This window comes from Telmatherina bonti, assembly GCF_933228915.1.
Source record: "Telmatherina bonti genome assembly, chromosome: 12".
Classification (NCBI taxonomy): Eukaryota; Metazoa; Chordata; class Actinopteri; order Atheriniformes; family Telmatherinidae; genus Telmatherina; species Telmatherina bonti.
Window position 1 is genome coordinate 28,412,605 of NC_136610.1, and position 23,583 is coordinate 28,436,187.

The 23,583-nt window shown below is 37.1% G+C and overlaps 2 protein-coding genes across 3 annotated transcripts; both read left to right on the top strand.

The window, feature by feature from the left end:
- Positions 1 to 813: 813 nt before the first annotated feature.
- LOC306763097 (alpha-1B adrenergic receptor-like) lies at positions 814 to 17,078 on the top strand. 2 transcript variants are annotated; one of them, XM_079249788.1, is made up of 3 exons: positions 814 to 1,986; positions 14,073 to 14,180; positions 14,281 to 14,466. In XM_079249788.1, exons 1-3 carry the CDS (start codon positions 1,047 to 1,049, stop codon positions 14,331 to 14,333), a joined length of 1,101 nt encoding a protein of 366 aa, XP_079105914.1. In that variant the 5' UTR covers positions 814 to 1,046; the 3' UTR covers positions 14,334 to 14,466. The 2 variants fall into 2 exon arrangements, with proteins under 2 accessions (XP_079105914.1, XP_079105913.1); XM_079249787.1 differs by having other exon boundaries at positions 14,073 to 17,078.
- Positions 17,079 to 22,705: 5,627 nt separating this feature from the next.
- LOC306763373 (gastrotropin-like) lies at positions 22,706 to 23,380 on the top strand (the record flags this gene model as incomplete). Its single annotated transcript, XM_079250159.1, has 4 exons — positions 22,706 to 22,772; positions 22,865 to 23,025; positions 23,105 to 23,194; positions 23,321 to 23,380. 4 exons carry the CDS (start codon positions 22,706 to 22,708, stop codon positions 23,378 to 23,380), a joined length of 378 nt encoding a protein of 125 aa, XP_079106285.1.
- Between the last annotated feature and the right edge of the window lie 203 nt (positions 23,381 to 23,583).

Genomic DNA, 23,583 nt, shown 5'->3' on the forward strand with positions numbered 1-23,583 from the left:
CCGTCTGATGTCTGATAATGGAACAGAGGTCATATGAGATGGCTATACCATTCTTCAGACCAAAGCCCTTGGAACTCAGCCCATTAAATCAGTCATTCTTCACTGAGTGAGTGCGGGTCCAGAATGAGATTACTTAGATGAACTCCTGCATTTGACCAAAATAGGAATGTGATTCATGAGAAATACCTAAAATTTTTTAACTTAATCTACATGAGTTTACTGGCTTAACCTTTTAAGGTTACTGACTGAAAATTCTTAATAAAAACTGATTGGATCTTAACACAATATTTATGACATGTTGCAAAGCTTACATATTAAAAATGATTTAAGTGTATATTTTCTTTTTCTGAGCTGTCATCAAGGCATGATCCCAAACGAAGCAAAATAAAAACAAAAAGCACCTTGAAGTGGGGGAAATGGTTTAGGCGCAACACTTGTAATTAGGCACCCTCCCTTGGTGGAAAAAACACGGGTGGTCTCATGTGTGCCACCCGCACAAAAACAGTTGTTTTGAGAGGTCGTGGTGGTTCCACACATGTGAGGTCAGGTTGACAGAATGAATACAACACACCAATGCAGTAATTACCCCCAAAATGCGAAATTCTCCGCACCGAGTGGCAAGTTTGCGTAAAATGGTGCAAAAGCACGGCGAGCAATTTCTGTGGAGTCACGTTGTTTTCCGCGCGGTGTGTCATGCGCATTTCATCGGCTTGTGTTTGGGGACGTCTGGTCAGTTTCTGTCAAAGCTGTGGGTGGGAGAGAGAGGAGGAGATGACTGCTACCATCCTCACTTCTCCTCTGAGCCCTCAGGAGAGAGGAGAGAGGGACTGCATGGGAACTGCGCGGCTGTAGAATAAACAGATTTGTCAGTTTTAATTCAGTCATCAGCACTGATTAAAAAAAAAACGGTCAATCTTCTCAGCTATGCGGACATAGACAAGTTTGATTTTTATTTTATTTTATTTTTTTGTGGCCAGTTAAGTTCCTTTTTTAAGTTGCGGTAACAAGTGATCGGAAACTTGCTATGGAGGACGTCGTAAGTCAAAATGAGTCTAAGCACTGACAATGTCACAAACTTGTGGAAAAATGGTTCCTCGGAGCTCGAGTCTCTGCAGGTTAACTTCACCAACAGTTCAGGGGGGGACCGCACGGAGGTGGACCTCACCCGAGCCATCCCGCTTGGCTTGGTCCTGGGAGCTTTCATCGTCTTTGCCATCGCAGGTAACATCCTTGTCATCCTCTCTGTGGTGTGCAACAGGCACCTGCGGACCCCGACGAACTACTTCATCATCAACCTGGCCATCGCCGACTTGCTGCTGGGCACCACGGTTCTACCAGTGTCTGCCACTCTGGAGATCCTAGACTGCTGGGTGTTCGGCAGGATCTTCTGTGACATCTGGGCTGCGGTGGATGTGTTGTGTTGCACCGCGTCTATCATGAGCCTGTGCGTAATATCCATTGACCGTTACATTGGAGTGAGCCACCCGCTGCAGTACCCGGGTATCGTGACAGAGAAGCGGGCTCTGCTGGCCATGCTCGGGGTCTGGGTGTTGTCGGTGGTCATCTCCATTGGACCTCTGCTCGGATGGAAGCAGCCGCCTTCGCCGGACGACACGGTGTGCCTCATCACCGAGGAGCCGTTTTACGCACTCTTCTCCTCCCTCGGTTCCTTCTACATCCCGCTCGCTGTTATACTAGCGATGTACTGCCGCGTGTACATCGTCGCTAAAAGGACCACTAAGAACCTGGAGGCAGGTGTGATGCGCGAGAGGATGAACACCAGCGAGCTAACCCTCAGGATCCACAAGGGATCTCAGGTGCAGGAGGATCCGGGCACGGGCAAGGGGCGCGCGAACCAGGCGAGAAGTTCCCTCACTGTGAAACTTCTTAAATTCTCCCGGGAGAAGAAAGCAGCAAAAACATTGGGAGTTGTAGTCGGCATGTTTATTCTTTGCTGGCTGCCCTTCTTTTTGGCCTTGCCTATAGGTAGGTTCAGTGGGTCAAATTTATCTTATGTCATAATAACACTTATAACGATGGGGTCGTTTATTAAAAATCCACCCATAACCCATTTTCACTATAAAAGCCAACCAGCTTTTAAAACTTCAGGATATTCAGCTACTCAATGAGATTTGCAGATCATTTGCGGGAAGTGCTGCTGCAATGATTGCAAGTCATACAGTTGGCACTGAGAGCGTCTCCCTGGAAGCATTTGTTGCTGTGAATTGTCACCAAATCTGTGTGCTGGCTTTGACATAGTAATGGTCATATTAAAATGCTGGATTAAATGTGACATAATGGATCTATATAATTTCTGTAACTTATATTCATTTATATAACGAAGTTATTGTTTCCCATTCCATAGCCTATTTTGATTGAATGTAAGAATATTACTCGTGCTGTTTACTCTAAAAATCTGAAGTTTTACAGCATTATAGTCTCCAAATTCAGGCCACATAAGAACAGATACAACACTTTTAGGAATTTGAGGAGAAATTCCTTGTATAAGCTTATCCAAACAATTACTGTTATCTTTGCAGTGTTCCCTGGGTCACATTCAGGGCCACTGCTAGCAATTTGGTCGCCCTAGGCTCATTTACTTTGTGGTGCCCCTTATTCTTTTTAATCTAATTACTATTACAAAATATAAATATGCATTTTATGATGTTTGGATTTCTTTTTGCCAAAATTAAGATCAATTTTTATGTCCACCTCTAAAATCAGCTCATGACTCCAAAATAATGTCAAATAACATTAAAATTGAATTTAAAAATTTGTTGGAAGAGACAAGAGAAAGTCCAATATGCACTAAAACAGCCAATGTAACAATGGGATTTAGAGTGGGAAAAATAGCCAAAATGGACAAAAATGTCCATAGTTTAAAATTGTCCTTATGCTCTAAAAGAAAATTTACTAATGTAACCTAAGACCAGCAGCACAAGTAGGCTATCACTAAATTAAGATATAGAAGAAATGAGAAGATAAAATCATATGCAATTAAGCCATATTTTACATTAACAATCCCACTAAACATTAATTAGATTCATAAAATAAACAGAAAATCACTGCAGTCATAATGATAAAAAAAAAAGAAAAGAAAGAATTGTGCAATTTCTGCAGCATCTTTGTCTGTCAAACCTGAGTTAGAGGCTAAATTGAACAGACTACCATAAGATTGGTGGGTGGGACAGGCTGTAAGCATCCATGTTATTCAGAAATGGTGATAAAAACAATCAATATATTAGTTTTGTGTTTTTTAAATGGATCAGTTTAGTTCGTACTGTGACCGGTTGTGGCTCATTACATGTCATATTAAGATTTTTACCAAATCAACTGAGATAAACAGAAAAGAAAACTTGTGTTACTCTTGTAGTGATATTTACAGGGTGTCATTGAACATGTCAGAAGCTTTTTCAGTGCAGTGAACGATGACGCATGTCATTTAATGTCTGCTTGCCTGGAAGTTGAGTGGGTGGTTCTCTATGTTTTCAGTGTTTGAGTCAGATGGTGCTGATGTTACAGCTGCTATTGGTCAAGAGGAGGGGGGGGGCTTGTTTTGGCCAACAGCAATCTATCATCCTATTAATAAATTTCCATCAACACTGGAGCACACTTCGCCCCAAGAAAGCTTCAAAATTGTAACTTTAGATTGCAATTATTATGGTAAACCCCCACGCCCCCCACTTTGGTGCATAAAGCATGTGGTGGGAGTGGTAGTACCTGTCTCATTTAAACTGAAGGTGGCTCCTCTCTGATCCTGTCAGTGCTGTCCAAGGCCTGTTGATCCAGACGAGGCTCCCTGATTCCACAGACACAGTCATGCCTGTTACAAAAGCTGCAGAGGAAATTAAAGAATATATTGCAGTGAAATGCCCATCCCACAGAGCGGCATCGTAGCAAGGAGGCTAACAAAACAAGTTTTTGTATCGTGATGGAGGCGAAACAGAAGGACTTATTGAACTTGCATTGTGTGTTACAGATCAGTTATCACCCCTGGTCTTTAAGACCCTCTATCCTGCAGGAATTAGATGTTTCCCTGCTGCAACACACCTGATTCAAATTAAATGGATCTCTGACTAAGTCTCTTATTGAGACATTAATCTGAGCCAGGTGTGTTTGAACAGAAAAACATCAAAGATCTGCAGGACAGCGGGCCTGTAGGAGCGGAGTTGGAGATCTCCGTTATAGATGATCACTCGCCTGATTCTGACAACTTTTAGGGGACTGTGAGCTACTGCTCAGTGTTTGAGTGTGTTTATATATGACTGGAAATATTATTTTCTCTTGTTCATATGGGAATGTGTTTATGCCCATGGCTTCAAGCTGCAGCTCGCCACATCCTCACATGGATACACAAACATCAGTTTCTGTGGCAGTGTCACAAAGCAGAGATTATTTAGCTTCAAGAAATTCTCTGAGAGATGTCAAACATAATTTTTTGAAGCTCTAATTTGCAGACTTGAGAGAGTTCAAAGAGTGGATTTAAAGTAGGAGGAGGCAAGGGCCTCTTTATATAACACAACACAGCAAACTGCCAAAAATCCCCCTCAACCCCCCCATGGTACGTTTGTTTTTGCACTCTCCAGTGCAGCATACTGATACACTCAGACAAAACATTACACTAGTTCAATTTATGCGCATTTTAAAGTGGCGTCAGACATAAGAGAGGAAATACAAGTTCAACAGTATGTTGATGGAGAAGTTTACAGAATGAGAAAGCACTATACTCCCTATTTTAAACAGAACACTGAAACTCCTCTTTCCAAAAAATTATTTCTTTCTTTCTTTCTTTCTCTTTCTCTCTCTCTTTCTTTCTTTCTATAATTTAATTCAAATTGTAAGTCCGCCGTGAGTTTGGTGTAAGCTAAAATTAAGATAAAAGTCTGATAATGGTGGCACTCCGTCTGTGTTGCTCCCTCGGTATCTATTAGCCTCCAACTGCAGAGTGGGATTTCCTGCTTCACACTTATTAACGCAGCTCCCTCCGCTGCATGCACCCACTGATATGACTGGTCGTGTGTGTATACTGGGCTGCAATGCATGGCATGTGAAATTCGAGCGTGCAGGTATGCTCATGTGTTTCTGCAGATGCTTCGCTCTCGTCTATCACTGCAGATTTTTCAACAACTGCAAGCCTGCAAAGATGAAAGTGAGGCTGCACGCTGCCTGACAGCGCTGCTGTGACCTCAGATCCACAGGGTCTCAACCTCTGCATGCAACTTGACGAAATATGTCAACCCTCCTCCACACAGCTGATCTCACCTATCTAGGTCAAATTCTGTAAATACTTTGTTTTGTTATTTGCACATAAATGTCAAGCAAGCAACTGTCCCCACAGTTTGAGACACACATTTTTAAGTATTATGTTTCTTTAATAACTCTAACATGATGCAGACTGAAGTATACAGAACTTAGTTTTATAAACAATACAATCATTTTTGTCTTTTAGCTTAATGTTACAAAATTTCAGCTTCCTTTTTGTCAGAAAGAGTGAAAACTCTATACTTTACATTGTCTGAAGCCAAATTCCATATTTTGCTAAATAAAAGTAAAATGACTTAATGGAAATAAAATTAAGTAAACTTTTTAGCTATGTTTTTAAGTAAAAACTGCTTCATTTGCTTTTTTCTTTACTGTGGTTGCAGGTTCAGATCTCTTCCACTTTCAGACAAAGCAACAACATGAATAAAACATGCTATTTGGATTTCAAATCACCTGCATTAAAACATGAAATAAATAATATATTTTTTAAATTAAGTAACAGTTATGTGTGAATAAGTGTGAATAATCCAAATCAATGGATTTTAAACACAGTTTTAAATGCACTGGCTGTGTTTAAGTAACTTACTTTGCAGGCTTGATGTGATTATATCAACTTATTTGGTGGCCAAAGCAAACACTGCATAAAAAAGTTACTTCCTCTTCTTCCCAACTAATACACAGTAGATGCACAATGAAAACTGAGGCTGCAAAGATTATTTATCTCATCAGATTAGATAATGCTACACCCTCAAATTATGCGGCAGTAAAAGTGACAACTATCTTAGACTTTAGAAGAAACATCAATCTTCTGGTTTTGTTTTGTTTTTATGCGGAACTTTGTTAAAGTTGTCTCAGTTTAAATTGAAGTTGGCTGCATTTTAAACACAGAGCAAAGAGCTGAATTAATAAAAATAAAAGAAAAAAACACATTGCTGTAGCTACTTCATTCAATCAAGTTTTATCTTCCTTTGTCCTGCTCAGAAAGCAGATCTTTGTATTGGTCAATGGTTCCCAACCTAGTTTCCCTGAGCACCCCCTTCATGCAACCACCAAAATCTGTGGACCTCCTGCTTGTGCTGAAACCACACTTTTATTAGCTTTTTCTCACCAGAAATTATGCATTCTAGCCAACTGCTTTTGTTTTGGCCAAAGTAAATGTAATTATCAACATATAGTTTTTTTTCCAAATGAGAACAAACAATCTGCATTGTGGCATCTCTCAGACATGTCTCGTTGATGAAATGGTGCAAAGTTTTTATGCTTCCCATAACACTGATTCCATGTGAATGAAACATGCTTAATGGATTAAAAAGAACAAAAATTAAGAGAATACTTTAACTCATATCTGTCTGGACATGCTGTAATTTAAATTATACTGTTTCTAAACAGTCAAAGCCAGGGGCATAAATATTTATTTGCTTTAATTTGGGTTTATAATAATCCCAGTAATTCTTTAATATTCATTCTTAGTCACATAAATCAGATAGTAGTTTTTGACAGTTTATTTTAAATCTGTTTTTACTAAACTAATTTGAACTATTTTTAGTTTTAATTAATATTCTTTGCTGCAACCCACCTTTAGAAATGTAAACATTTTGTTTTTACATTCAGGTAGATTTTAGTCAAAAGAGCTTACTGATATTTATTTATCATGGTGAAGAATCTTTAAATCACCTCACCAACAGGTTTTTGTGGTTATTTATCATTAAAAGTTTATCATTTGATGTTTGGTTAAGTATGATTAAACTTGACTCTATGCTCCTGTTTAATACTTAATGAATGGTCCTATTAGATTTCTAAATAGTTTGGTTTATATTAAATAAATACTTACTGTCCAGCATTAATAATTTCTAAAAAAAAAATACTAAAATTATTTTCTTGCCAATAATTTTGTTTTAATTTGACCGAATAATTAATTATTCATTTTAGTTTAACACAAAGAATCTTTAAATTAAACTTACCAGAGTAAAACATAAATTTTAAGACAAAGTTGGCAAAATGTCCACATCACATCTGCATTGCACCATTATTGTAGTCTGAAAACTATATAAAACATTGCATACCAGTAAAAGTCAATAAATGTTTATAATCAATTCTCACTCATTCAATAATTCAAATCAGAAATAACCACGTACACAAAATGGTAAAAAAAAAAAAAAAAAAAAAAAAAAAAAAAAAGATTTTGCAATCTTTATCATTGATTTTCCCTTTAATACTTTAGTGTAATGTATGAAAACCTAAAGTTGTATATTGAAAATATGTCTTATCTGCTTCTCCATCAGATCCGTCTCATGTTCACCAGCTTTGGCTCTTAAAGTCCAATACAGAAGTTCACAATCCAGTTGTTGATGTATCAATTGTTTACTTAAGAAGCTATTTCTTTAAAAAATATACAACACAATTAAAAATAATAGGCATGGAACAGCTGTCACCGTAATATGGTAATATTCATAAAGAATTATGAATACTACATTTATTATCTGCTGCTTTGTACCCAGCACTTATAAACTGAGCTACGAGCTGTCATAAGTGTTTACAGTGATTTATAAATGGTTTCATGAATAATAATTGATATGCAGCTAATGCATCGCAGACATGACCTTCATGGAGCATGAGGAACAATAAAGAATAAGCGGAAGGACTCATCTACGTTTCACACGTATCTTAGTAAGCGCTTTTTGTCTCGGTCTCATCTCTCAGCTCAGACAAAAGAATCATTAGTGGGCTGCATGTGTCATTTCTTTGCACATATTTTCCTGCAGCTCCTTAACACCCGGAGCAGGCAGTCACATCCTGTGAAAGGCTCTGTAAGCCAAGTGGTACAAGCAGTTTGCTCAAATGTGAAAGGAACCAACATTTTTAAGTGTGAGAAACAGTATATTTCTGTACATATTTTTGAGGAGATATTTTCTCTGCTACATGAAGTGTGTGAATCACTTGTGTTTTCGTGTTCCACTGAGCTGGCAAGGACCCTTTGCTCCAGGGGTAATTGAAATGGTTTTTTAAAATAATGAAGGTGCTACATGTTAAAGCAATGGAGGAGAAAGGCAGAGTTGAGCAGGAGGGGCCACAGGGCAGAGAGGAGGGTGAAGGCGAGGGGTCTCTCGGATGTCAACCCAATTTTCCAAAAATAGCTTCACGGTGTGGTTTCATTGAAAGCTATGTGTGTGGGCAATAACACTCCTGTACTTTCAGATCACGATATTAATCATATTTATTGATGTTATGAAACAGGATGTGTGTGCGTGCACTCCACATGGCACAGAAAGGCATCGCTTCTTCCAATTAGTGAGAATAACAGGATGCCTTGTTTTGTTAAGATGTTCCTGTGTTTCATAGTTAGATGTGTGTGTGCGCCTGTCCTCAGGAAGGAGGTGCGAGCAGTCATCTTAACAGAAGGGGCGAGGCCACCACCGACAACAACCCTCCCATGGTTATCTATACAGCAGGCTTACTGTTAAGCCCCTTGCATCCTTTTATACTATAGCCTACACATAAACATTGCCAAAAATGGACCACATTCACATGAAACTAAAGCACATAAACATGCACCAAATCTGGCCACTAGAAGGTGCGGCCTCTGTTTCCTACACTTTAATCCTTTACTTGTGTGGAGGAGACATGGCCTTGGCCCACCTTTTGGTCTTTGTATTAGCTTTGGATGTTTATTGGCCCTTCCTGGGAAGGAGAGAGAACCCTATCTCTGTTTGTCCAAACGCCATTGTCTAAGCCTGTTTCAGCGAACTGAAGATCCGTCGTACATCGTCTCATTTCTTGATTTAACCAATCATGAGAGCCATATAACCGCTGGTTCAGAATTAGATTAGCTACTTCTCAGTTTTATGTCAAGGTAATCTTGTAGAGAATTGGTCTCATCAAAGTAAAATTAATTAAAACATAAATGTTTAAAAGATTGCTGGCTTAGCACAGAACACAAAGATACTGAGAGAAATATTTCAGACACACCATCTTTGATCATGTAGAAGTGCTATTTTTAATTTATATGGAATTATATACGATAATTATTTGGATTTTTATTCAAAAGAAAAGTATAACATATTGTAGCATACGCTGTTGCCTTTTTTTTGTTTTAACTTACAGTCAGGTTAGTTAAAAAAAACTGGTTTGTGATCAGGTCTAATTCATTTATGTCTCAGTAAAGTTTCTCAAGTTTTATAACTCTTGCAGGTTTTTCCACATTTTTACTTGAATAGTTTAATTTCTTTTAGAATCATCTCATACTACACTGTAAAATGATGAGGAAATAAAAGATCTTGTAGTTCTGGGGGTCTTCCTCATTGATTATTTAATAAAATGAGTATGGCGCCTTAACTCAGGACCTGGTTAGTGAAATTACAGCCTTAAGTCCTCTTTGGTGACACACAGTAAAAGGAAGATCTCTCATCCTTTTTAAATTTTTGGGCTGTATGAGGAGTGTCTACGTGCAGTCCATCAGGTTTTTCCAGAAATATTTGACTTGATCCAAATCCAGACTCTGTCTCTGCCGCTTTAGCTCTTTCACAGACTTTTCATTCACACACTTATGTGTTTTACTGGCATATGATTTGAATTGTTGTCTTGCTGAAGTGTCAGCATTCCCCTAGTGCAGTCTGACACCATAGAAAGAGTTGTCACTGTATTTTCCCTCATCCATCTTTCCTTATAAACTAATTAGACAGTGAATCACTAATAGACTACTGTTTGACGCAAGGAATGGTAGTGATTGATTAATGGCTCTGACTGATAAAGAGTGACTCAGATCCTTGCACTTCTTCAAGCTTCTCCCTTTTCCACAATCTAAAACTTATTCCATTGTGACCTTTGGGTTGGCACTCTTCTCTACCACTGTCTTTTCGGCAGATTACTCAGATTCATGAAGATTGTTGCTGATTCTAAATTTCTTCTCTTTTAGGATGACAGAGGCAACTTTGCTCTGAAATGCTGCAGAAATATCTTTGTAGTCTCCCCGGAATCTGCACTTTAACACCGTCTTCTCTCACCTGATTTTTAATCTGATGTGCATCATCAACTATAAGATCTTATGTGAGTGGATGTGTGTGTGTATCTCAAAATATAATCATATTAATTCAATTTGGCACAAGGGGACTCCAGTCAATTTGTAATCAATTAGTAGTGTCAAAGCTCAGCTTGGTCATAATAAATCTAAATGGAATATCTTTGTCTTCATAATTTTATTGAGGCTAATTTTGTATAAATTATGAGACTATAACATCATATTGTATAGAATTTGCTATCTGAAAGATAAAGTATGAAACAAAACAAGACACACTTGAAACTAATATTGTAAAAAGAGTATAAGGCAGCTCAATTTATTTATGTATTTATTTGTTTAAATTTATTTTATTTTAATTGATTTTATTTATTTAAATTTATTTTTGATCATTTATTTATTTATTTATTTATTTATTTCAAGAGACTCCATTCAGCTGCTTAATGGTGGGTTTAAGATATTTAACTTTTTGTAGGGTCATTTGCCAGTTGGAGGTTGTTTTTCAAAAAAAAAGTTATGTGTGTCTTAGGCTCACTCTGCATTCAAGTGGATGGTATAAGGGGAGGGTTAAGGTCAAATGCTGGGTGCTTTCCCACTCAGGCAGGCAGACAAGAGGTTAAATAACATGACCCTCCAGAAGTTGGTTAAATCTGAGGAGGTGTTTTGGATTGGACATGAAAAACAAAATAAATAAATAGACAATAGTAAAAAAGAGGCCAAGTTGACACCTATACTTATGCTTTTAGGACTTGTGATGAATGCAGTTATTAGAGTCATATTCAATCATAATTTCCAAACCACAAGCAAGAAACAGACTGACACATGATGATGTATATACAGAGAATGGGAAAGGAATGAAAAACTGTCTAAATATGTATTCCAACCACCTCTGCTCTGCATCCCAGGCATGCTCATGACGACTATGAAAGCACATTTGAGAGGTTTTCCAGAATGGAAAACATCAAGTGAAATTACTAGTTACTTAGAAGAAAGCTGTTCGTTGGCAGCCCAGAAGGCCAAGACACATTCAGAGAGCTTTCTCTGGTTTCATCGCCAGCCTGGCAGCCACTCACAGTCACAGACAAGCACACAGCGCTAACAGGAGTACTCAGAGCTACTGGGTAAAACCTGAAAAATAATATATTTCTATAATGTGGCCCAAACAGTTCCATCTAGATGAAGAGATTAACAAGAGCATAGCTTGTTTGTTTTTCCTTTTTAACCTGTTATGTATTGCTTGTAAGTCTTTAAGGAATTGTTCAAGGTGCCAATCTGATACTTATGTAGAGGTGACTCTGTCTGTCATACATTAACAGAGCTAATTTCACACTCGAAAGCTTATGATTACAGTGCATCTCCAGCTCTCCAGGAATGTGATAATAATGTAAGGACGTGAGTCGGTTTAATTTAAGAAGTGTTCACATCTGCTTGCACATAAACACACAATGTCTTTCTTTGTCTCACACTAATTCTAGTCTTGCTGTGCGTATTAATGGCCTGTTTTTTGCTTTCAGGCTTCCCTCCCTCATCGGATTAGCATTGAAGATATCTCTTCTATATCAAAGCTCTGAAAATATATCTGCAAAAAAAAACATTCCAAGTATAGATTAATGCAAATAAGTGTGTAAAACGCTTTCATTTTCATCCATGATAAGCCTGCTGTTTAGGACCATTATGTTTCCATCTCAAGCACTGTCCTTCAAGTTAATAAGTTTGGTTGAATCTTAAACACAACTTTGGCTTGTGCAAGTGTTGGATACAAAGAATATCTTTGACACTGTCTGCATATGTGATAATGGGAATGTCTGTTGTGTTAATCCAACCTTTATAATCTCTCTTTGAATAAGGTGCCACTGAATTCACAATGTTCACTCAAAGGAACACAACTTCCTCAATGTCTTTTACTTGAAAGGGAATTCAAGTTCACCCCACTCTCTTCCTTCTTGTTAAAGTGTTGCAATTTAAATGAAAAAAATAAGTCTATATTGAATTTTTATAACCCTTTAATGTTCACACAAGAAAAAGGCCAGAGAAAAAGGTTTCTTTTGGACTAAAATAATAAAAATAAATGTTGTTTTTTTTTTTGTTGTTTTTTTAGCAAATGGTTGAGATTTAATTTGATAACAAAGCAAAAGTGAAATGGTCAAAATTTAAAACATTATTGTTATAATAAACACACAGTTTGGGTTTTACATACCCAAACCAGCTGGTACAGTTGGCTCAGGCAGGTTTTAACTAATCATAGTCACTGCCACTTTAGTTCTACAGAACTGTAGACCAGGTCCTTAAAGCAGCTTATGAAGGTTTTCCACAATATGCAGTCCCACCTAGAATGCACATAATGTGTGGAACTATCATTGCATTGAGCATGTTTACTGTCATGGTTGACAATGCTGCCATCTGCTGGATGTAATGAAACCTGCAGGCCTATGGAACTTCATCTGCAGGTTTCTGTAGAAAAGAAAAAGTGACAACCACATTTAATGTACTGATGCAATTCACAACATGTTCTGAAACCGCAGATCATGTTTGACTTATACATAGTGTTATTTAAAGGGAGACCAAAGATTGGAATTGGAAAATTGCTATTTGTGTCTGTAACTAATAGTTTTAGGTGTTTTTTTTTTTATCAAGGCCTTACTGTATTGTTTCGTAAATACTCATTTTATTCATTTATTTATTAGATGTTTCCACTTTTTCAGTTTCTTATATGCACTTCTTTGCTTTCCTGCTTATGTTATTTTCAGAAGGCGTTAAGAATGCAAAAACACAACATGTTCTCTTAGCTTCTAAGTATGCAAATGAAGATGAGAGAAAAGACTTAAAAGTGTCCTACTGTTTACCTGGTGGCTTTTTTCAAAACAATTTTTCTGTAATAACCATACATTATAAGTCTTAACTTTTAGATAAATTGAATTCTGTACTCTAGTGAATTTGAGAAATGATGTTTGTAGGTCATTATGTAAGGCAAGTATATTTGTACAGCACATTTTATGTACAAGACCATCTAAAATGCTTTATATAAACATTTAAATGGTATAGCAGGGTTCTGGAAGCATTAAAAACTAACTTTAAAAAGAAAATAAATTAATTAAATAAAAAGAGGAAAAAGCTAAGGCTAAATCAATGCAATCTAGCTAGTCTCTTTATACACTTACACATGACAACAACTGATATTGCGTTTCATTGGATTAAGTGCTAACAACCATAAATCAACCAACAACAAAGTGTTCCTTTAAGCCTCTGCCAACTTTAGTTTGAAATGATAAATATATGCATTTTTCTTTTTAAATTTAAGCTATAATATAAACATAAGATAAAATAAGTTTTTCTATTGTTGTCTTTAAATTTTATCAATAGTTTAATCATCTAATACCTCTTAATGCTTGATTTGTGCTGAGCATGTTGTTTGATCAAATTGATAAATGGTGTCAATCAATCAACAGCCCCACATTTTATCACTAAATTTAATGCACAGAAGCATATGGCTTCAACTAATGCCCAAATGAAAACACACACACACACTGAGACTTTGTATGTAAAATAACCTAAATTTATTTATAATTCTAAGATGGTGTTAAAGAAAAAAAAAATAAAACAATAAGGGACCCTTTAGACTTAGAATTTATTTAATCTTCTCTTGTTACAGCGGCTCTTAGTATGCAATAAGGTGCATGAAGCAGTGGGAAAGAAATAAACATGCATCACAGCAAATATAAATATTTAAGGAGAAACTTTCTTCATAGAGCAACTTTATACAATTTTTCCACTGATCTGTCTTCCAATCTTCTGTCACCAGGGTCTTTTAATGTGAACCTGCGCCCACCTGAGGTCCTCTTCAAAGTAATCTTCTGGCTTGGCTACTTCAACAGCTGCCTGAACCCCATAATCTATCCTTGCTACAGCCGTGAGTTCAAACTGGCCTTTATCCGGATCCTAAGATGCCAGTGTCAGCAGCGGAAACGTCCTGGCTGGAGAGCTTACAACTACCGTTCCTCTAATTTCAGCTCCTCTGGACACTCACGCAAAAGCTCGACAGATCACAACTCTGGCTGGTTAAATGGAAGCCAGCGTACCCTGCCATCTTCAGCAAGTCCAAGCCCCAGCTACCTAAGCAAGGGCCTCCCTCCTTGCCCTGAGGGGGAAACTTTATACATCTGGGGAGCCACTACCCCTACTCAATCCACACCAAATCTATTACCTGGCAATCCACACGGTTGCCAGCAGGGAGCTCTGAAACAAGAGGTGACAGGGGGAGAAGCAGCACAGGAGACTGTCGGAGGTGTTTTTTCATTCTCTTATGGGAACATTAAAAACAAGGGAGGACTCAACAAAGACGGCATGGTGCCTGATGATAAGGTGTGACTGCTGCGTTTAACTGCAATTGGACTAATTCCTGATAGGGATTGCAACCACTGCTTGGATGCAGGATTTCCCAAGTTTCACTGTACATGATCCATGATCATTTATATTAGTCAGTGGATTGTCATCTGTGGTCAATGTGAGGTGAAGATAACCAAGTATGCTGCTGTATCACAGGTATTTTGCTTTATATTTCTGTATCTGTGACTTAAAAAGACAGAAGTTTCTTTCAGTGAACGGTTATGAGCTAAAAACAGGTCATCAAAATAACTGCTTGTGCCTTCTGTGGCCTGGAGAGAAATTTGCATGCATTTTAATTTAAATAGAGTGAAACCTGAATGAGGAAAAGATGACAATTCATCACAGACTTCCCTTCACACCTTTTAGCTGAAAGTCTACATTTCCCACTAAAATAGACTGATTATGACTAAGAGTTTTACTCCTGTACAAAGTGTGATAAGACAAAGGATTACTGTTCTGTTATACTCACTTAATATCTTCGTATTGTGAAAACAAGAAATGAAAGTATAATCTGTTATGTTTTGGGGGTTTTTTCTGCTGTGCGCACAATTCATCAGACTTCATCTTGGTGGTCAGTTTGTAGAAATGTGATTGATAAATAAAACTGAAACTTTGCTCAAATGCAAATGTTAGGTGGCAGATTCTTATGTTTTTTGTTTTAGAAGAATTATTAGCATTTGATCAAAACAATGGGTGTTATTTGTTTTATTTTTTTATCTAAAGAAATAACTTCAACCATAGCTACATAACAGGGCATCCTATTGTACATAGGCTACCCCTTTTTTTAAGCCACAGCTCACATTTACTTTATGCCATGTAATTATGGCAAATTCTCCATTTATCCATTAAAAATTACTTTTCCGATGAAGTAGAAGTTGAGATACTTTGACTTTTAGTTCACATTCAAAACCTTTTTGGAGTTTGATGTCCAAACTTAATTTACCTCATCCATCCCTCCATACATCCAGCTTCTGCCACTTATTTGAGGTCGGTCTGCAAGGCTAAATTTTGTTGCTCCATTGAAGGTAAAATTGTGGTAATTTCATATAGTACTAACATTTAATTTTTCTTATTTATATTTTACATTTGGTGGGTTTTATCTTTTATTTTATAGTTAAACTTGTAGTGCATATCAGATTCTTGAAGGGAGATTTACTGTTTTTATGCCTGTATTTCTGAGAGTAGTTCACATTGTACTGAAGTTCAAGTATAAACCTGTAAAGTTTTTAGAGCTAAAAAAAAAAAAAAAACACAGTTCTCTGACAATTACACCTCAATTCAACTGAATTTATCATAACATAAATGCATCCAACCCAGGCCATTCATGCTAAAAGTATTTATATGCCGATTTATAAAAAGTGGTGTCAAATTAATTTTTTAATAGGACTTTTCATACCAAAGAGGTTGAGGTGATTTGGTGATTGGTTTTGATTGGTTTGTGTGAAAATGAAGACACTCTAGTTCCTCCAGAGTTACCTGGTCTACTGGCCGGCAGTAGCCAAATATTATGCCAAATAAAATGTCCACAAACCACAAAGTCACCACAGCTGAAATCAATCAGTCATCCCCTCATTTCACCAGTGACATATTCCAGAAGGACATGGTGTCCCTTGATGTCCTGAAAGATTTCCTTAGAGTGCAGGTAGACCACTGCATCCACCTGCTATTTAGTATCATCTGACTGAAACAAGAACAAGGTGGAAAAGGCTCCAATATGTCACTTTATCTCTGACATCATTCATTTTGGATTCCATTTAATTCAACAAATAGGCGCATATTCTGTTCAAATTGGAATAACTTGGTGTATGAATGGTTCAGTCCCTGCTGTGTTTTCTTGAATTCTCCTCATTCCTACAAAGTTGATGTAATAAAGTGAGCAAACTGATTCATTTTTAGCCGTAAGTTTAATTAACTTTAACAGTCCTAAATAGAATAGATGTGTCCTATACCTTTGATTTTTCTACTTCCTCTTGGTTTCCTGATATGTGAAGGTCTTCAGAGAAAGGTGGTGTCATCAGTATCAACTCATCCATTACTTGAGGAGTAACACGGTGGCAGACTTCCTCATATCTTCTGGCCAACTCAAGAAATATGTGGTATATGTTCCCTTTGGAAAGCTACAAAATATGAATACACACAAAGAATTGATTGACAGGTTGAGTAGTGTTGTTAGCAAAGAAATGTTTAATATTTGGGGTTCACTTTTCACTTTGAATGATTAAGTATTGTTTGAGCTGTCGCATATTTTTTCTGAATGATCACAATGGCAACCTGCCAGACATAAACACGTTGGTTAGTTGGTTGTTTCTGGGTATCAGTAGAAAAGTTAAAGATCTTGCTGTACTTTACAGGGATCAGTTTATCAGTACACGTCTCCTAAATGTAAAAAAAACTATGTAAGATATGAGCTATGTTTCTAGCTGTGAACATGTGACACCAAAAAAAGCAAGTAACTATAATAAAAAATATAGACAAGTGTTTGCTATTTTTTTCTTTAGTTGTTTTGTGTTTCACTTTCAGTAATATAGGATCAAAACATTTAAATCTGGGGATTTTGTCCTAGAGCTGATCTTGTAGCCATCTAGTTACTGTGATGCAACTGGAAACACAATGCAGACTAGAAGAGGCCCAGACACCATCTGTATGTGGGTTCCACATGAGTTATAAGTGGGACTGGCATCGGACTGATATAGGTCATGGGTAGCTCAATAAAGAGAGATCAATTTTAAAAAATTACATAGAAAGATTTATTGATACAGAATTGGAATCAATTTTTTTCTGCAATTACTTTCTGGTGCTTAATCTAAGTTGAGGCTGATATGGCAGATGGAAGGGTATGATAAAACCGTCTCAAAGTACAGATGATAGTGATTGATTAGCAGAGAAAGGAAGGAGAAAATGCTTCTGATCAGGCTCTTCTGGTATTAGAAAAAGGTGAAAATGGGGAGTAGGTAGGTTCCCCTAAAGAACGAGAGTCAGACTGATTTATCCATTTTCCAAACCGATTAGTCCGATTAAGGGAGCTGGAGCCTATCCCAGCAGTCATTGACAAGCGGGGTACACCCTGGACAGGTCCATTGCAGGGCTAACACAACGAGACAAACAACCATTCACACTCTCACACACACACACACAATCCTAGGGACAATTTTGAGTAACTATTTAACCTGTAAAATATCTGAAAATAGGGGATTAATTAAGAGAATAATGATTGCAACACAACACATCAACGGTGGAGCAGTTTTCATGTGATACCAGGGTTTGGTAATAAGTAAAGTTCAACATATTTGAGATGAATATCATCTGATGATATTCAAAACATGAATATTATCAGATGGCTTGCTTAGTAGTTGAAAGGTGCTACTGACAACCAACAAGCTCAATGAAGCCAGCATATTGAGTCAACGATGAGAATGTTTGTAATTCTGCCGACTTGGGTCTTGACCCGGGTCCTGGCCTGAGCATTATTAAATCAAAACAGCTTCTTACAGCCACAACAAAAAATGTTGTGACAGTTATATGATAAGGACAGCTCTTACCTCAAGCACTCACTCAATGTAGACAATATATGATGTGATTACCAAAAAAAAAAAAAAAAACCAGAGAAAAAGAAAAAAAGCCCAAGGCTTCAATAAAATATTCTCAGCACTTGCCATAGAAAAATCTGGCCTCTGTGAGAACACAGGAAAATTACGTTTCTAATATTTCTTGTAGTTTCAACATGTTTCTGCTTGTTTTGATGCCTGGCTAAAAGGGGGAGGTACTGTTGCAAGAATAATGAATGAAAACTAAAACTGCTGGTAAATTAACTATGACATCATCGAACAGGAGCAGACCATAAGTTTCCCATTAATAACAACTACTTTGCAGTATAGCCTAAAATGCAAAGTGTGTCTCTGATGGCGAAGTGAAACAATTCTGACTCAGTATTGATATTTGATAATATATTTGCAATTAAGTGTGTGTTTTTCCTGAAGAAACTGTGACTGCATGTCAGCTTTGTATAACTCAGCTTGAGCATTACCTACAACCTGAACATGGTTTTTCTTTCTTGCAAAATTATAAAAGTGACAAAATGTTTGTGCCTTTTACATTCTGGGAGGAGTTAATGCTTGTATATATATATATATATACATATATATATATATATAAACAATATATGTGTATATATATATATATATATATATATATATATATATATATATATATATATATATATATATATATATATATATATATATATATATATATATATATATATATATATATATAAACATTTAGCTTTACCTCAGTTTATTGCTTGCTAGGGGTGAAACCTTCCCAAACTGAGGCCATGAATGAATTCTGGTGTCTGTTTGTTAAAATAAAAAAGCAGTAACCAGTACATTTTATTTGACCACACAAACTGGATTAGTCACTCAGAGACAACAACATGGAGAACAAAGGTTCATGATTCATAATATTTCAAATTACAAATAAATGTTGTCTTCTCGATCATCCAAATGCAACTTGTACAAAGTTAAATGAAAGTTGTTTTAAATAAGTGGCAAATGAATTCAGAAGTCTACTTACATATGCAATGGAGGGTGTTGCGTCTAACTGTCCAACACCACCACTTCCTTCAGCCGGTGGCGGCTTAACAAGGGACATTTTGATGACGCGCACTAAGTTGCAACTTCTTCATCTTACGTTTGTTTATTTTCAGTGTCGCAGCAAAATAAATCAGCATATGCAAAGTAAACAACGTAGAACGAGATGCATAAATTACATCCCTTGCTGTCACCAAAAGGTTTACTCCCAAGCTCACCCCACCCCTACATCCTCCAAGACAAGATGATGGGCTCAGGTAAGTGCAGCTATTTGTAATCTAGGAATACACACCCAAAGTGATACACCCTCCACCCAAGTGTTAATCAAGTGTGCACTCATCAGCATACTCCCAAATATCAAATCTCTTACATTATGGCTCCAGTAGTGGCTGTGGCTCAGGTGGAACAGCGATTAGAGGATTCACATGCATCTGATGCATCCATTCATGAGTAAAATATCAATATGATGGTTTTAAAAAGGACCTGTAGCCTGTAGAAGTGTATATAGACCAAGAGATGCTGTTTGTGTAAATGAGTGAATGTTGTTTGAATTGTAAAGCAATTTAAAATATGGACCATGTTCATGTCTGATTTTCATAAAAGAACCATTCCACCAGTAGAGGAAACCTGAGCATTCACCAAAAATCCAACTCAACATGCAAACTCTACACTTCACCCTTTATCAGGCAAGTGACTATTTTTGAGCACTTTGTTTTCTTTCCTTTTCAGCATAAAACAAATTTGTAAAAAAAAAAAAAAAAAAAAAAAAATGTAACAACAGAATGGAGGTCTTGGTACAAACCAGAAGGACCATTTCAGGTTCAAATTTCTAATTTCAAGGTATTTCATTGAGTGCCCCATCGAGGGTTAAAGGTCTAAGTAAATATTTAACGCAGAAGGTTACAGTACTAAGCACTACTCATCTCTGACCGTTTGTGATGTACAAAATAACTTATTCTTTCACACAGCGAATCTGTTTGTTTGCACTCCATGAACTACACATGGATCATTAAGCTGCTCCATTGCTAATGGGGAGCATTAGCCCAGAGATTAGGTGGTCTAGGGCCTGAAGGATCCAGTTTCAAGTTCCTAGAGAGTGATTACAGAAGGAAACCACAATAAGCCCCTGAGCAAGGTCAAGTGTAAATTCTTTGACATGAATTGGAAGTGTTGGCAGAATTTGCTGGTTTTGAGCATGCAATTATCACCAGTCAGGTCAACGACCCCAAAGCCAGCATGCAACAAGTGTGAGAAAAGTCCTTCACAACATTTTCCACATTCATTGCATGTTCTACTTCCCTCTGCTTTTCTACTTCTCTATTTATTGCGTGTGTTGGCATTCTCACCACACCACATGAGTACTTGACAGACAACAACAGCCTTGGGATAATATGGTACAATATCATAGTTTTTATCCATGGATCACAGCACAACTAAGTTTTGAATTTTGTTTCTTATGAGATTTAGCCTGAATTGAAACCAGATCATGGATACAACTCAGTTTTGGATACAGGACAACATTGAAAAACTTTTTTCAAAACTTTTTGGTTGCCAAAGACAAGTTGTAGCAAAAACAGGAAGAACTGAGCAGACTGCAAGTAAGAACATGGAAGGAATATTGTGAAGGAGGCAGTCTGATGAATGTGGAAGATTAGGGATATAATTCTCAGGAATTTAAGTCTTCCAACTCATAAGACCATATAGGTAACTGTTTAAATTTTCCTTGTGGCAGTGTCTCTAAAGTATGGCTCAAACAGCAATGACTCATGAGCATTTCCACATCAGAACAAATGTTTCTTTTAATAAGTTAGAAAATTCTCCAGAGTATGTAGGAGTTAGTCATTGATGTGCTCATAAGCAAAATTAGTTTCACTTCTGAGCTACTTTCAGCCACAAACACAACAGCACTTTAGCATTTTTGTGACTGTTATAACATTTATATAAATTCATTTTTACAACACAACTGTCACATGTATGGATGCCATTTTTCTGGTTGGTTTCTGATTCACATAATCATAAGTTGTTTAAACAGCCTATAATTGCAAATGATGTATCTGGGCAGAGAACAGTCTCATTCTGACAAGATAACCAGGTAAATAAAGTAAATGCCATGTAATAACCTGCCAGGACGCAAGGTGAGCTAGATAACCAGGTCTGAAAGTAAAGAAAAACTGGTGAAAACTATGAGGTGGAGACCCTTCCCTATAATATATTCCACACATCACACCACGTATTGTATGAACATGAGAAAAACTCCACCTAGCCTACTGTAACCATGACACATTTTATATGTACAATCCAAATGGCATTAAGACAGGACAGTTAGCCAGTCTCTATCAAAGTAATAATATCTGCCAACAGGCACTTTACCAGATAGTTAAAAGGAAGATACATTTTTCATTCATTTAGTTCACACAAAAACCAAAGCATACTGATAACAATTGGCCACCACTTTAGACAATCTCACACAGATTGAGGTAACAATTACATTTCTGAAATGTCTTCATCTGACAGCAGAGCTAAACAAATATTTTCATTTCCATTTTGTAAGTGCTCATAACTGAGGTGTACAGTCATTGCTTATGTTTTGCAAGAGGAAGAGACATTATTCCACATGTTATGAGAGGAATGGTGAGAAAAACTAATGTGGTGGAAGAGGAGCGTGTGACAGAAAACAGCATTTTCACGTGTCATGTTGTGTTTTATAGGTCATGTTTTCTCTGTCAAACTATAATTTTCTTTATTTTCTGATCATTTAAAGATACAACAATCAATATATCATGCTGTGACAAAACACTTCCATAGTAATGACTCCACATCTTAACAGCAAATAATGTCTGTGTTCACTGTATCCAAGACTGTTTCAGCACAGTTTCATTTTCAGTTCTGTTTCATACATTTCATCTGGCAGTTTCAAACCCTTTACAGGGCAAATTACCATTTCGATCACTTCATTTGACATGCAAAATGCCTCTCAAAATAATATAAAAACATATACTATTAGTACTGACCAATAACTATTTTATTATAGAAGAAAACAGCCTAGTTTTAAAGTCTTGTTGTGTACTCCAATATCACAATAACAGTCTTTTCTATGGATGAAAACTGATATTTTTCACTATTTCAGTTTGTCCACCAGAAAGGGTTAAGAAATATAAAAACAGAAAGTAAAAATGTTTGCAACAGGCATCAAGACGTAGGTATTCTATGCCCCTGTTTTACAACCCCATTCAAGCTCCAACTTGCAAACCAAGTTTGAGTTGTACAGAGGTGCTTGAAAAACCAGATTCTGACAGGAACAAGACATGCTGTTGTAAGTTGGAAAAGCACAGCTATCATTTTAAACACATGTGAGGGTTGAAATGACAATGTGGGAGAGTAGAGGAGGGAACAGGTAAGAAGCCACTCCTCTCTTGACTCATAAACTCCTTCCTTATTTCATCACTTCTCAATCAGCATCATGGCGTTCGCTGGAAAATATGAGCTTGAGAGTCAAGAGAACTATGTGGAGTTTCTGGAATTCATTGGTATTAATAATTTTTATTGACTATATGTGTAACTTATTGATCAACTTAAGTCAGCCTTCGTTTATTTGGAACTTTTGTCTTTTCTTTTGCAGGGCTCGCAAGTGCCAAGACTGACTACAAAGTTGTGACAGAGGTGCTTCAGGAGGGGAACAACTTCACCTGGACACAAACCATCCCAAACTGGAGTTGGTCCAATAAGTTCACCGTTGGTGAGGAATGTGAACTGCTGACAATGACAGGCACCAAATTTAAGGTGAGCTAATGATATGCACTGAACATAAAACTGAACATTTTCCTCAATATTAAACACCCTTTCTACTTGTGGCTTTTAGGCTCCTGTAGTTATGGAAGGCGGGAAGATTTCGATACAGTTTCCACAGTACCACTTCACAGCAGAGATAATTGATGATAAGTTGGTCATGGTAAGAGCAATCATCTAATGATCCGCTTTCAAACTGTGCTGTCTTTACTAAACAAACTATCATAAGCTGAGTGACTCATTTTATGTGCCCAGGTCATCTTTATGTATCTTTTTCTGTATTGTGTAGACTTGTGTAACGCCAGGAGAGAAGGGCGTGACTTTCAAGAGAATTAACAAGAGGCTCTAATGCTGCGAGACTCAACACGCTTTTGTGGAAAAAAGTGATAGTGCCTGGTAGAGTTACTGAATCAGAAGGAATACTGGGACCATCTAAGCTGAGGTGGAAGATGAATGTCTCAGGGTATCAGTAAGGCTGAATCTGGTCCGTTTCATCTCTTTGTATGACACCAGAAAAACTCTTCGTACTGTATTTCTTTTGCAATCATGTTT

Excerpts from the sequence above, each read along its gene's own strand:
- LOC306763097 (XM_079249787.1), top strand. The coding sequence starts at position 1,047 with ATGAGTCTAAGCACTGACAATGTCACAAACTTGTGGAAAAATGGTTCC. Across the intron at positions 1,987-14,072 it reads CTTTTTGGCCTTGCCTATAG|GGTCTTTTAATGTGAACCTG; the intron begins GTAGGTTCAGTG and ends TTCTGTCACCAG.